Source organism: Aulonocara stuartgranti, assembly GCF_965226115.1.
Source record: "Aulonocara stuartgranti genome assembly, chromosome: 2".
NCBI classification, from domain to species: Eukaryota; Metazoa; Chordata; class Actinopteri; order Cichliformes; family Cichlidae; genus Aulonocara; species Aulonocara stuartgranti.
In genome coordinates this window covers 4381690-4395503 of record NC_138940.1, presented here as the reverse complement: position 1 = coordinate 4395503, position 13814 = coordinate 4381690, and the positions used below count along the sequence as shown (strand labels likewise).

General features: G+C 37.0%; 2 protein-coding genes across 8 annotated transcripts in view; both read left to right on the top strand.

The window, feature by feature from the left end:
* Window positions 1-694: 694 nt before the first annotated feature.
* cxcl14 (chemokine (C-X-C motif) ligand 14) lies at window positions 695-10812 on the top strand. Its single transcript, XM_082502076.1, has 4 exons — window positions 695-1321; window positions 3072-3177; window positions 6739-6852; window positions 8708-10812. Exons 1-4 carry the CDS (start codon window positions 1258-1260, stop codon window positions 8721-8723), a joined length of 300 nt encoding a protein of 99 aa, XP_082358202.1. The 5' UTR covers window positions 695-1257; the 3' UTR covers window positions 8724-10812.
* Window positions 10813-12377: 1565 nt separating this feature from the next.
* The window catches only part of fam13b (family with sequence similarity 13 member B), a 63448-nt gene continuing 62011 nt past the window's right edge, over window positions 12378-13814 (top strand). For 5 of the 7 annotated variants that reach the window (XM_082556765.1, XM_082556764.1, XM_082556763.1 and 2 more), the window contains exon 1: window positions 12379-12663. The gene's annotated coding sequence lies outside the window, so the exon portion shown is untranslated. Of the gene's footprint in view, window positions 12664-13814 lie in introns of all 7 variants that reach the window. The other 2 variants (XM_082556762.1, XM_082556767.1) reach the window with 2 other exon arrangements.

Here is a 13814-nt window from a genome sequence, read left to right as displayed (position 1 = left end):
TCCAGGTGGGAGGGGTCAGACCTTCTTCTCAGGGCTATCTCTTACAGGCCAAAGGTTCAGCCTGATGGCATCCCCAGATACAATGAGTGCATTTATTCATATGCAGGGAACAGAATAAGCCCAAAAAGCATTCACAGAAACAATATCAGCTTTGAATTTCACTGAGTGACATCCAAAAAAACGCAAGAAGGACAGAAAATAATTTGACTTTTAGAAAGTGACAAATGTGATCAGACATGAGGTTGTAAGACTTTCATTACGTTTTCGTGACAATGGCTTTTGAAACGAATCAGTCCAGTTTTCTTTCTAGATGCTGACGTCAGGCGAGGGAAATCCAGCTTTTTTAATGTTTTCTCTAAACTGATCAATATTTATTATGTTATAGGTTATATCTGATTGAGGAAAAAATAATGAGAAAAATAATATACTCCACGATTTCAATGTGCGTGTATGCTTAAAAAAATTCACAGTCTTCTATCAGCAAATGAATTGAATCTCTTGAGCATATATATTCTTAAACATGTGATTTTTACCGGTCAGTTTTTAGCCAACAACACGGATTTTTTTTTTCTTCAATTTAAGTCTCTGATCCTTAAATGTTGCCTTCACTGACCCACAATGTGTGTTGGGTAACGTATTTTCGTACACGTCAGCCTTCAATTTCACTGTCCTGTCAGCGAGGAGGAACTTTTCCTTTGTCTTGGCTCTGTTGTTGCTGTCATTGTGGCGTTTTTCTTCATTCCACCAAGTTTTCTGTCTGTCAGCCTGAAATCAGGACAAGAGACGAACAGACCAGCAGACGTCATCCTTCCAGATTTTGGTGAACAATACGTGCACTTTTGTTTTTTTTTCTGCCCTCCCTCCCTTTCCACGTTCTCCACTTCTCCCTCGCAGGACACAACAAGTGTTTGATTCGCTGTCTGGTCGTGCATATTAATGAGAATGGGATAGCGGGCAGCTTTTAAAAGAGCTGCTGCCTGCCTCTCCACAGCAAGCGACGGGGAGAGAGAGACCTAAACGAGTGATTGGAGATTCATCCAAGCGCTCGGGACGCACAGACGGAGTTGCACAATCAGTGCTCCAAAGGGACCCCAAAAAGCTGAAATCCCCATTGCTCTTCACGTCTGCCTCCCAGTAGTGGATGCTATCTACATATCGAAAGACTTTTTGTTGATATTTCAGTATTTACTGCTTTGCAAGGCTCGGGTTTTGAGGAACTTCTTTTTTTTAAAAAAATCTTTTTGGACTTGTGAAGACATGCGTGGGTGCACGACGGTGCTGCTTTTGTTAGTGGTGGCCTTATGCTGCCTGAGCGCAGAAGGTAAACACTTTTTTCCTGTTTATCTTAGTTAAAGTTTGGACTTTTTTCAAAATGGGCTGTGCGGCGCTTAAGCTGTGATAACTGAACAATTATCGGTAGGTGGAAAATAGGTGGGAGGTGAAAGCAAACGCCTGGTGTGTTGTGTTGTGTTCGTGAAAGGAAAGATTGAGGAATCAACTCATGCTGTGCAGAGTTTGTTTGAAACCAGAGTCAACAGCTGAAGTCAACTTTGCTGAAGGGACTCGGTGGTGCGTTTGCTTGCATGCCTGTGCTCCAAAAATGAATTTAGGTCGGCATAAACAGTGTGTTAGCAGTAGTGTGCACTCAATTAGGCACTTTGTTTGTTTCCTAGTATCCATAAACACTGAGATCTTGGAGCTGAACTGTAATAATGAATACCACTCTGGTGTAAGAAATCTGCTGTTATGATGAGCCTTATGTTGGCAAGCGTCCTTGCACCCTGAACAGCCCTCTGGGACATACAGCGTCTGGCAAGACAAGCGAAGCCACCCTTATGTAACTAAATTAACAGTAAAATATTCCAATTTTAGTTTTTACATAATTATTTAAAATGCATTTTTCTTTCTGTATCATAGTTTCATTCTCCTTTCGTGTCTGCAGCTGTCAAACTTTATGGGAAAACTTTGTCTGACTTTTTGTATAACGTCTTTCCCACCATATAGATATGAAAGTAAACATATACATCATTTGAGAACAGGTTTAACGGGCATCTCTTTCAGTTCAGTGTGTAAAGTGGTGAAGCTGTTTGCCTTTGACAATATAGTAACACCAGTGTTTGCCCATTTTTATTGGCCTTTGTTGTCTGATATGTTGGTGCTCAGTCGCGCTCCACTGTGGGGGCTTGTGACAGATTTAGTGCCTGGCGGTCTGGACAGATAGCAGATGATGGATGAGGGAAACCTTGGACTATCCAGGTCATCACCTCCCATCACAAATATACAGCCCAGCAAAACTAATTTCCTCTGTGTAATATATTCACTACTACAGCTAGAAAACTTGCCCTGAACAGGCATCATTTTAAGTTGATCAGAAGATGATGGACAGACATTATTAAATATATATGTATGCTTCAGAAGTAAGATGACATGTAGCTTTAATTAAAGAGGTGCATAGACTCTCCCTTAGTGCTTGTAGTGCAGGAATTTTATAAAATTAGTGTCTGATAGAGAAGCAACATGATAGTGAGATAAATACAGGATAGCTGAAGTCTCAAGTTCTTCGTGCAAGGCAGTAAGACCTTTAGGAACCCATGCATCGTCTGAGCTTAACGGGATAAATGCAGCATGTTTAATTTTGCTGATGTGCAGTGAACAATCAGCAATAGCATAAAACTCGTACAGTGTGGAATTCAAGCCAATTTCCTCTCTACACAGATGTTTCCATTTTAGTCATGCTTAATATAAAAAGGGGTCTAACTGCATGCCAAATTATATTTCTATTTTAATGTGCCTTTGACTGTGACTTAAGTAAAAGCATGGAATTTCAGCTGTGTGTTGCCAGATATAAATATAGAAACAGATAACACCCACTTGTCCTTTGAATTATAATTCAAAGATAAAGCGGGAATACTTCGTTGTGATTCCACGCCAGTTTGCCGTCAGATCGCAAAGAATTAACTTCCCTGTCAGTTAAATACCTGTCAGTCTGACTGGAAGTAATTGAGCTTGCATGACAAGTTTATTAGATTTGTGTCTTAGCAGTGTAATGTGTGCATTATATTTCTCAACAGCTTACAAGTGCAGGTGCACCAGAAAAGGGCCCAAGATCCGATACAAGGATGTACAGAAGCTGGAGATCAAACCCAAACACCCGTTCTGCCAGGAGAAGATGATATTGTGAGTCAGACTCTGATTCTCTTTCAGTGTGTCACTCTCCATATGTCATTTCTGCATTTTCTCGTTTCTCTCTCTGCTTTTTTCCTCAGTTCTTATTCCTACTTTACATTCTTCTTTTTGCTTAATCCCTTGACATTTTCCTACCTGCTTACCTGTGTTCCCTGTTTTTCCCCCTTTCCTCTGGTTATTCATCCCCTTTTTCTTCCAGCGTGTACTCTGCACATGCTTTGAATACAAATCATACAATTAGCAGATTACCAGCATATTTAAAGCCGTTCCTGAAGCATAATGATACTCCAACATACTGTAAACATATTCAGCTGCCGCGCTCACATTTTGAGAACACCCTTTCGTTGGTGCCTAAAACACTCTGAAAGATTTGCAGCGCGATAAACTGATAATTTAATTACTCCCTGTAGACAGGAGGTGGGGATGATTTATTACCTGAAAAGGAGGGGATGAAGAAAGCAGCGATTTCCAGGACATTCCACAATGTTCAATTACTCAAGCATGAACATTTCCAGACTTTTATTTGTAAATTCAGACATCATGGGCAGTGTGAGATGTAAGCATCACATAATGATGCAGTCCATTAATCTATCTATTAATCTATTAAAGTCTAGTTAATGTAAGAATAATGTAATGCTTCTGTGTTCAAAAGACTATTTGTACTTAAACAATAAAAAATGGGCTAAATCACAGATCAGTGCTTGATCTTTCTGCCTCTCTCTGCCATCAGACATTTAACCTTTCAGGTCAAAGTTCAAGCACACATACAGCTAATATGCTCATTTTGAGCTACTGAGGAATGCACCATGAACTGATTCTTCTCCTATGAATTATATTTCAAAAGAAGTAACCTGTAGCGCTTTAAGACAGACACTCTCACCTGAAATTTATAAATACATTCATATTATGCGTACAGTCTGTACTACATGATTTCAGTTGATGTGAATGAAGCCCCACACAAGCCAATAAAAAACTATAAAACGCTGTGTGCGTTTCATTTTTTTTAAGTTTTTGCTTCAAAGCTAAATGAAGGCACAGCAGATGGGGATGTTATGTCAGCCTCCTGGGACTCTGCTTGGTGTTCAATGCACAATCTCTGCTGCCACCTGCTGCCACATTACAATATAACACAGAGGACACAGGCTGTGTGATGTGTGGACAGATTTTTATGCTCAAAGTGTATTCTACTTTTTACAAAAGGTTTGAGATAATATCCAACCATTTAAGTCAGTTTATCATATCAATTGATTTTAAACAGAAAACTAGGTCCTCTTATCTCACAATTTGCTGCTTTTATAGCAATTTTAATTAAGTAAAATTGATTATTAAGTTTTAAGTTTGCTGTTGTTCTGTTTTTGTTTTATCATTAATAATTTATTTAAGCTCCAAGTACATTTATACTATTAAAATCATTCATCTTATTACAGATGCCCTTCCGAAATGAGTACTTTATGGTAATCGGTTGTTGTTGAGTACAGCAAAGAAATTATAATATTTGAAAATTTTAGTGTGTTAATCAGTGTTTCAAATTTCATTTGAAAATTTCACCTTTCAAGTGCTGAATAGTTACAAAATAGCTGTTAGATGTTGTCTCCATCTATCCGAACGTTATATTTTTATGAATGTGATGTGCTCTTGAACGCCTTAAGGGAATTTCTTAAAAATTGAGCCAAATGTTAGCTTAGCTGATTACATTTTGAGGGTCAGAGGTTATGGTCACTCTAACCTCACAAAAAACATTTTGGGGCTTAACTCAAGAATTTACACTGTAAATACTAATAAATTTAACACTCTGTAAAAGTCATCACTCATGATAAAGGCTGAAAAGGGCTATTTGAATTCATGACTCCTACCTTACATATTTTATACATGAACTGCAACGTAACTGGCTGGCGGAGGAATACAGCTGCAAAGCGGAGGGATGATGTATAGTCACACATCAAGTCAGTCAAGAAATAAATTGTGTGTGCATTCCAAAAGAACAAACCTGTCAGAAGCATTATATTGTATTTGGTCTGCATCACCTCACAGGTCTGTTTTTCTGTGAGGGTGTTACGCGCCACACAGTCATCATTCAAGGTTGCTCTATTAGCATGAGATGGGGCCCACCAGCCGTTAGTGCCTGGTGAAAAATGAGTCTCAGCAGGCTCCGGAAAGCAACAGAAAGAAAGAGAGTGGGAGAGAAATGAGCAAGAGAGTCCCCACTTTGGTCGTTTGGCTTACAGCGCTTAGTTTGGCATTCTCAGCAGCCACTCCTAACCACAAACATGCACAACCTAGGAGCCCCATATACCATCTCCCTATTCCTACCTGTCCTCTCAATTTTCTGTCTTTTCCCTGGACTTCATTCATCTTCACCTTCCTTTTTCTAATGTCCTTATAACTCACGGAAGTTTTCAGTCAGTGGCTGTGCTTCAGCTACCTAGGTGAATGATAATGAGTCGGAACCAAAGCTCAAACGATCACGGTAATTAGGTTAAATGCAATATACACAGGAAGTTTCATGTTCTATCCATCAAACACACTCAGAACTCAGTTCTTCCAAAAGAAAGAACACAGAGCTATCTAACTAAGGCATCAATTGTGAAACAAAGGGACAACCAAATGGGCAGGAAAATAGAGGCAAAACTCTTTAATCTAATCTTTATAACCACTGAATACAGCCTTCGAATCAAAAGTCAAGTTCCTTTGCAGTCAAGTCATTTAGCATTCATGGTTTGCTGAGCCTTTGAGTGTGTCACTGGATAGTGAGGCCCCCTAGCATGGTGGGTCTTTTGTTTTTTTATATTTACCACGCTCGCTTCTTTCATCTGAATACGCCACATACAGGCAGTCTGTCTCTGTCGTTGCCAAAAGCAGAGCATAACAGACAGATGAACTGAGTCAATGAGCTTAGATGTCACATTTTTAAGTGGCAGCTCCATAATATTGCTTCATTGCCAAAAAAGCTGGCAAAGCTGTGCAAGCGGATCTTTTGAATTCGGAGGGCATTCAGCTGTGGAAATGTTATTGGAGGCAGCTTAGAATAGCCACTAAAATTTGGGGCAAAAACATGTCAGATGTCTTACTCCTTAACCAGTCTCTATTCAGCAGACTCAGACTGGCTTTCAGATGGTTTGACTTGCTCACAACAGTGTTTTTACTCCAATGAAGTTGTGCCTTGAGTTCTTAAGCTGAACTTAACCCTCCAAGTCAAACTGAAAACTTTCATTGTGAAATGTTCTTATTTTACTCACTAGCCATTTTTGTTGTCATGATATGATAGCAGTCAGATTCCGGTAAGTGCTTGGCCTTTAGGGCCACTATATTATTTTTTTCATAAGTGATGTAGTCATTGAAATGTTAAAAGCGATCTTACTGAATAGCTGGCAGCCACATGTGCAAAAATAACTTTTTGCACATTTTAAAAATCTTTTTTAATTTTTATAGGAATAAATAAGAGTGTTCAAGAGTACATGTGTACTTGATACAGACTGGAAAACCTACATGTCATATTTTGTGTTTTTTAAAATCAGTATTTAACCTTTGCTTCTTCTCGGCTCCTGTTCTCAGTGTGACAATGGAGAATGTGTCTCGGTTCAAGGGGCAGGAGTACTGTCTTCATCCCAAACTTCAGAGCACTAAGAACCTGGTCAAATGGTTCCGCATCTGGAAGGACAAGCACAGGTAATAGCCTAACACCAAAATAAATAAATAAATAAAAATCAGGTGATGTTAGTTAAAAGTACAGTCAGTCGTGTTGTTAGGTTATTTAATGTGTAATTATATATTTCAGCAAATTGATTTTCACAAACCGAAACATCTAAACATTTTACAAACTTAGAATCAATTAATTCATAGTACACAGAACAAACACGTGGCCTAGATAAATAAATAAATAAGACTAGATAAAATGTCATCCTCTTCCTGTATCTGAACGAAACCGTGCATGAACACATTTATTTATTCCAAATACTGTCACATTTACTTATGGTAGCAGAGTAGACACGTGACCTTCCCATCCCTGGACAGATGATAACAACCTGAATAAAAAAAACAACAGCAGCTGGGTATAAGCTAACATTATGCCAGCTAATGTTAGGCTCGAGTGCCCTGAAAATCACATTTCCTTCTGTTTATCAGAGACAAAGTGTCGCTAAGAGTCCCAGTCCAAAAATGTTAGATCCATGTTGTCAGCTGAGGTGAAAGCAGAATGACAGCCTACACTCACTACAGATAAACAGCAGCTAGAATTGTTTGTCCTATGGAGGCCACCATAGCAAGGATTTTACTCTTGCATTGGTAGGCGTAACAAAACAGAATTAAGTTGAGCGTGATCTGCATTCTACTGACATCTAGTGGTCATCTATCAGGTTCACATGAGAAAAAATTATATAAATACGTAAGTCAGACAGAGTTAGCTTAGTCAAACCCATAAACTATCGGTGTTACAGTTAAGGTCCACAAGTGTACTTTTTTTAGCTTCTATGTCCAATTTGCTGCCTTTCATGGGAGATAGAGTTTGTGCAGTTACATAAATGTACCAGTTTATATACCTAAACATAAAACACTGACGTAACAGAGATAACATATGCTGTTATGGAAACTTAACCCCTTTTAGAGATTTGTTAAAGTAAATAAAAGTAAGAATCTGAAGAACATTTCATGTATTTACAATATCGCACAGCTCCATAACTTATATATATTGTCAAATGTTTACAAAACTTCACAAACAACATTTGATGTAACTAATGGTTATTTGACTTACTTCTGCATTGCTATCATCTAAAAGCAGTCAGGCTATTCTTTTCTGACAAGCCAGTATTTCCTAGAGAACTGTTACTGAATGTTTCCCTTTGGATTAGCCTCTACAGACCCTGAGATGGTTTTGTGGGAAAATCCCAGTAGATCAGCAGTTTCTGAGCTAGTTAAACCAGCCCGCACCAGCACTAACAATCATCTTCCCCATTTTAATGCTCAGTTTGAGCATTATAAGGTTATTTTGGACATGTCTACATGCCTAAATTCAGTGAATTGCTGCCATGTGATTGGCTGATTAGATATTATTAGATATGCATTAACAATCACCTAAACAGGCGTACCTAATAAAGCATTATCACCATTATTATTACCATGTTATATCTTCTTTGTCATTTCATTAAGAAGCAATGCATAAACCACTCATAAACATATGCACATAAAGTTTTTCAAGTTTTATCCCTGACTCCGGGCTGAAACCATATCCAGTGGCTATCAATAAAGATGTGATGCTTTATTGATTTGTTTTGTTAAAACTAGTCTTTTTAACTTCAGAGGTCAGAGTCAGGTCTTAGACAAAAGTCCTCTGGACGTATTTTTTCAAAAACAGCATTTCTAAGGGACACTGTTGGTTACAGAAGCATTAAAGTCATGTTCGTACTACATGTAAACATTTGATCGCTACTCAAACAGAGACACCTTTTTTAGGAGGCTGAAAAAAAACCTACATTGTTTGCAACCAAAGGAGCAAATCTCGTAAGAGATATATGTTTGTTTTCCACAGGGTGTATGAAGCATAACACCGTCGCTCTCAACACAAGGATCGTGTGAGACAAACAAAGGACACCAACTCCACCAGGACTACATTTGTGAAGTACAAGATGTAATCTGCATTGAAGCTGTACTTCTACTTCTTCTGCCTGAGATCTGTCAAGCGCATCAAGAGATATCTACAATTTGTACATAGGCTGGTGGGCTCGCTTTAGTTGGCCATCAGTGTAGTTACAGTCACTCACCACTCCAGTCTTTGCCACTGTAGTTATATTTGTCAAATTGTGGACAACGCCATCTGTGTTCAAACAGTTGTATGGTTGTTATTCAAAGGGGCTTCTGTTTTGTTTTGGCTTTGGTGAAAAATGTGCAAGAAAAAGAAATTCTGAGGAAAGGCAAATATTTCTCTTAAAAATACAGTGTATTGGTGTTTAATCATTGCAGTTTCCACTTTTCCGTATCCTATTCAGTATGACAGGTATATTTATATAATCAGCGTATAAGGTTTGGCTACAAGGGCGCAGTTGAAATAATGGGATAAAGGTTCTCCATAAATTAGATTCTCTGTATCTGTAGAGGAGAGTCAGTCAGTGTGTGATTATATTTTATACAGAAGTTGTTTTTATTCAGACAGATTATGGAGGTCCGACAGTCAGTGTGTGTGTGTGTGTGTGTGTGTGTGTGTGTGTGTGTGTGTGTGTGTGTGTGTGTGTGTGTGTACGCATCTGTGAGTGTTTTAACTGTTTCCATCTTAATAAAAATTCATCTTCAGAGGGACAACTGAATCAATTTTTTTTGCAAACTGTTCTCATACTTAACCTGCAGAGTGCACATTCAATAAATATAAAAAAATCAAACAGGTCATCTGTGCCATCACTGCTACAGTCTGTTTATTGGAAATTGTCCAAATAGGTCATTAGTAAGTACACTAAGAATATAAGAATCCTAGCTGTTTATGACGAATGACTATATGTTTCCATATTTTCACACTGGTTGAAATATTTTTTTAACTGACCTACATATCGTGGCATCCTTAAAAAGATGAGGCAGGCCTGCGATAGCACCAGTAGACAGCATCTTTAACGCCTGCTGAAAATATAAAATAATAATAATTAGAATAATTTTAGGAAATATTTGTCAGACAGAAGTAAAATGTGCTCTGGGCTTTACTGCACCTACAACAGTAAAGCAAAAGGAAATTACAGTGACATTATCAATAGTTTCAAACTCTGCCCAGTGAAATAGTCTGGCTTACTGGTGTGTTTTTTATTAGTTTATGGACAATAAGGAAGCTCAGTGGCACAAAAGAATGATCTATAGCAAGATTTGGTTACATAGAAAAAAGTTTCTTTTGTATGTCTTCTTTTTGTTGTATGATTTATATATATATATATATATATATATATATATATATATATATATATATATTGATGGAGGAAATGTTGGCTGTTATCAGAATTGTCATTTATGATGGAGTTTGTGTTATTTTGATGTTAGAAAGGCATTGGAAAAGTAATGCTTTGCTAGGGACGATTTGGCTGAATCTTCCAAGAGTCTGAATTACAATTACTGCCCACACAGAAGACAACACTCACAACAATTTAAGCTGTATGGCCATTATGGGTTTTTTTTCATTGGTTTTCTTTTTCCTATAGTCCTATATGGATGACTTCAGTATCTCCTAACCAATTCTTTCATTCTTCCTTTTGAATATTATTATTCCTATTATTATTATTATTCCTTTTGCACATTATATATATATATATATATATATATATATATATATATATATATATATATATATATATATATATATATATATACATATATATATATATATGTATACACACACACACACATACATTCGTAAAGAAGCATTTTGGAAGTGGAAACATATAGCCTATACGTTACTGAGAATAAAGAATAAATTCATCTTAAGACTTTATAGCATCATGTATGTTGTATTACTGCATTATAGCTGTTTTTTGCTATTTAAATCTTGTTTTGGTAACAGATTCTTGGAGGGTGTGTGTTTGAAGCCCGCCAAGCTCACTGTTAGACCTTCCTTAGATTGTTAAACAATAAACACAGCAATAAAGTGTCTATAGAGTGTCTATAGAGCTTGTGTCAGCTTGTGTTTGTATTTAATTCATTTAATTGAATTATTGAATCGTAGTTCAACTGAAACAGCAAAGAAACCTTTTTTTCTTACAACTTATTCCACCAGGTGGCGGTAAATACCCATTCAGTCACATTTAATATCCTGAAAGTGACTTTGCTCCACTGTATTTATACATAAAATACATTTATGTTAAGTAATATAATGCATAACTAATATAGTACATTTATTTATCATGTCACTATGTGCAGTATAGGCAGGCTGGATATCAAATACGTGTAATGCTCTTTTATTCACTTTAACAAATCTCTAAAAGTGGTTACGTTTTCATAACAGCATATGTTATCTCTATTACTTCAGTGTTTTATTTTTAGGCACATAAACTATTCATTTAATGATTAATTAACTTGCAACTATCTTTATGTAACTGCACAAACTCTATCTGCCATGAAAGGCAGCAAATTGAAGATAAAAGCTCGAGAGAAAAAAAGCACACTTGTGGACCTTAAGGTTACAATTGTTACACATATAGTTTATGGGGTGGACTTTGTTGTAAAGGCTCAGGTTTATTATGCTGCCAGCATATGAAAAAAGGGGTGCTTATTAAAGTATATGTAGTTAAAGGTTTTAGTTTATACATTTATTCATTAGTTTTATTTGTAAGAAGCAATGTACAAAAACACTGGAAGAGAAAAAACAAACAAAACAAACACATATCTAACATGCAAGTAATAATAAAAGAATCTTTGCATTATTAAGCATACAATAGCAATAGTACTTTATTATTTCTAAAATATAAAAAAGAGATTATTAGACTGAACTTACAGCACTGTGCAAAAGTCTCTTGCCACTCCTTTCTTTTGCTTCCAAGGAGCCAGACTTCCATGTAATATTTTAAAGTGAGCAGCAGTTCTCCAGGCTTTCTGAAATTATTTCACAATCTTTCTTTAGACATTGGCTGCTTTTTCTTTAATTTTCAGTCCATTCCTTGTACCAGAGCATTTTTTACATTTTCTACTGTTTGTGAAGCCATTCAAGTATAAAAAAGCCACACAACTCAGGGGAAAAACCAGTCTTGCACAATAGTGTAATATAGCCAAAACCAAATTTGAAATCTATTTTTAGTCACTTTGTTACTAGCAGAATGTTGTAAAAACACATTTGGTTATACAAAAAAAGTGAAACACAACATAGTTTGCCACAAATAAAATGTTTTTGCGCTAGCAAGGTGCCTCCTAAAGAGAAATAAGCCCAAGTGTGTTTTTGCCTTACATACTGTACTTACTTTTACGTTTACACATTCACATTTGTGCGTAAATCGCTGCACCTATTTCCTATCGTCTATATATATATATATATATATATATATATATATATATATATATATATATATATATATATATATATACACACATATATATATAACACATACTTGACACTGGATTATTACTGTTATAAGTAGATAAAGAAATCAGCCACAGATGCGTTTTAAGATGTCTCTGCTAGTCTACAGCTGTCTGCAAGGCGGGGTCAGTATTTGGCAGCTGTCTCCTGCTGCGCTCACAGTAAAGGAGGCGGGGCCAGTATTTGGCAGGTTCGTCCCTGGAGGGTGTGTGTGTGTGTATGTGTGCGAGTCTCTCCAAGCAACGACCTGCGAACGGGCATCCGAGCCAGTCTGAGCAAAAAAACAGGAACCACATTAATTTCGAGTGTCTTTGCAATGTTCCCGACGATATTTCTACATTATTTGCTTTGATCTCGTCAAAGTTACCGTCTCACCAGAAGTCGGCTTCAGAAACGAAACAAGAAATTAATGCATCTCGCTCCGCTTTCCTGTTTGTTTTGACCTGGTAAGGTACCCCGGAGCGTCTGATTAGCTTTCCTTGCTAACAGCTCTTCTTCTGGTTCTCTCAGCATCTTAAACGCTAACTAATGCTAGCCTGCTAAGCTAACTCTGTCTGACCATTTCTATTATGTGTTTATATCATTTTTTTCTCATGTATACCTGATATGATATATCTGCTCTATATGTGTCTTTACGTAGAGGCTAATATTAAAGTGCACAGCGGGGCTTAAACCCGTTTGCGACTACATTTGTGGTCACTGTGAGCTAGTGGCTAACGGATAGCACCGAATAGCAGTTCCATCACATCTGTGGCTCCTCCGCAGGCACGGCAAGCTAATTCGGAGACAGAAAAAGAAACTCCTAAATAATTGAGTGTTTGTTGGCTTTTATCAGTACCGCAAGATAAAAAAAAACACTCAATGGATTTTTAAAAAAAAAAAGTTTTGTGTACATTTGATAATATATATAAATTATGGAGTTGTGTGATATTGCTTGTGCATCAAGAATATGAGACGCAGTAGGTAGGATAGTTTAAAATCATCCGGTTATGACGGTTTTTTTTATACAGGATTATACGGAAACCGTTTTGAAATCTGTGTTCCTGGAATTCGTGTTCTCCCGAGTTGTAGATGGTTTCGTTTTCTGTTCTGTTTATTTCTGGAAAGCTTCATCACTGACACAGATGCTTCCTGCTCGGATTCATTTAACTGTGTGTGCTGGAATGTTCGCCAATGCTTAGGTTCACATGATTTGATACGAAGCTGTGCTGATCCAGATGAGGATATGTATATGTGCAATAATTGCGTCAGCAATGGCGTTACATTGAAATGAGAGGCTGACGTTTATTTCTGAGCTTTTTGAAGTCTTGGTGATTGCATAATGGCATCCGGCAACATGTCAAGAAGCATGACGGGTTGGTCTTCATACGCTGTATAGTGTGCATAAGTAAAAGAACTTCCATGTGTATGAAAACTAGACTGTAATTCACAATTATTCATAAATATTTGGCCAATTTAGGTCATAAATAAGGCATTAGTTAAGAGGAATTTACCAGTATATCCAGGTATGTTGTTAGTAATATTATTTCTGTGCCTACCATATAGGTTCAAATAATAAATATAAAATAACAAATAATTTTTTCACTTCATGACTTGT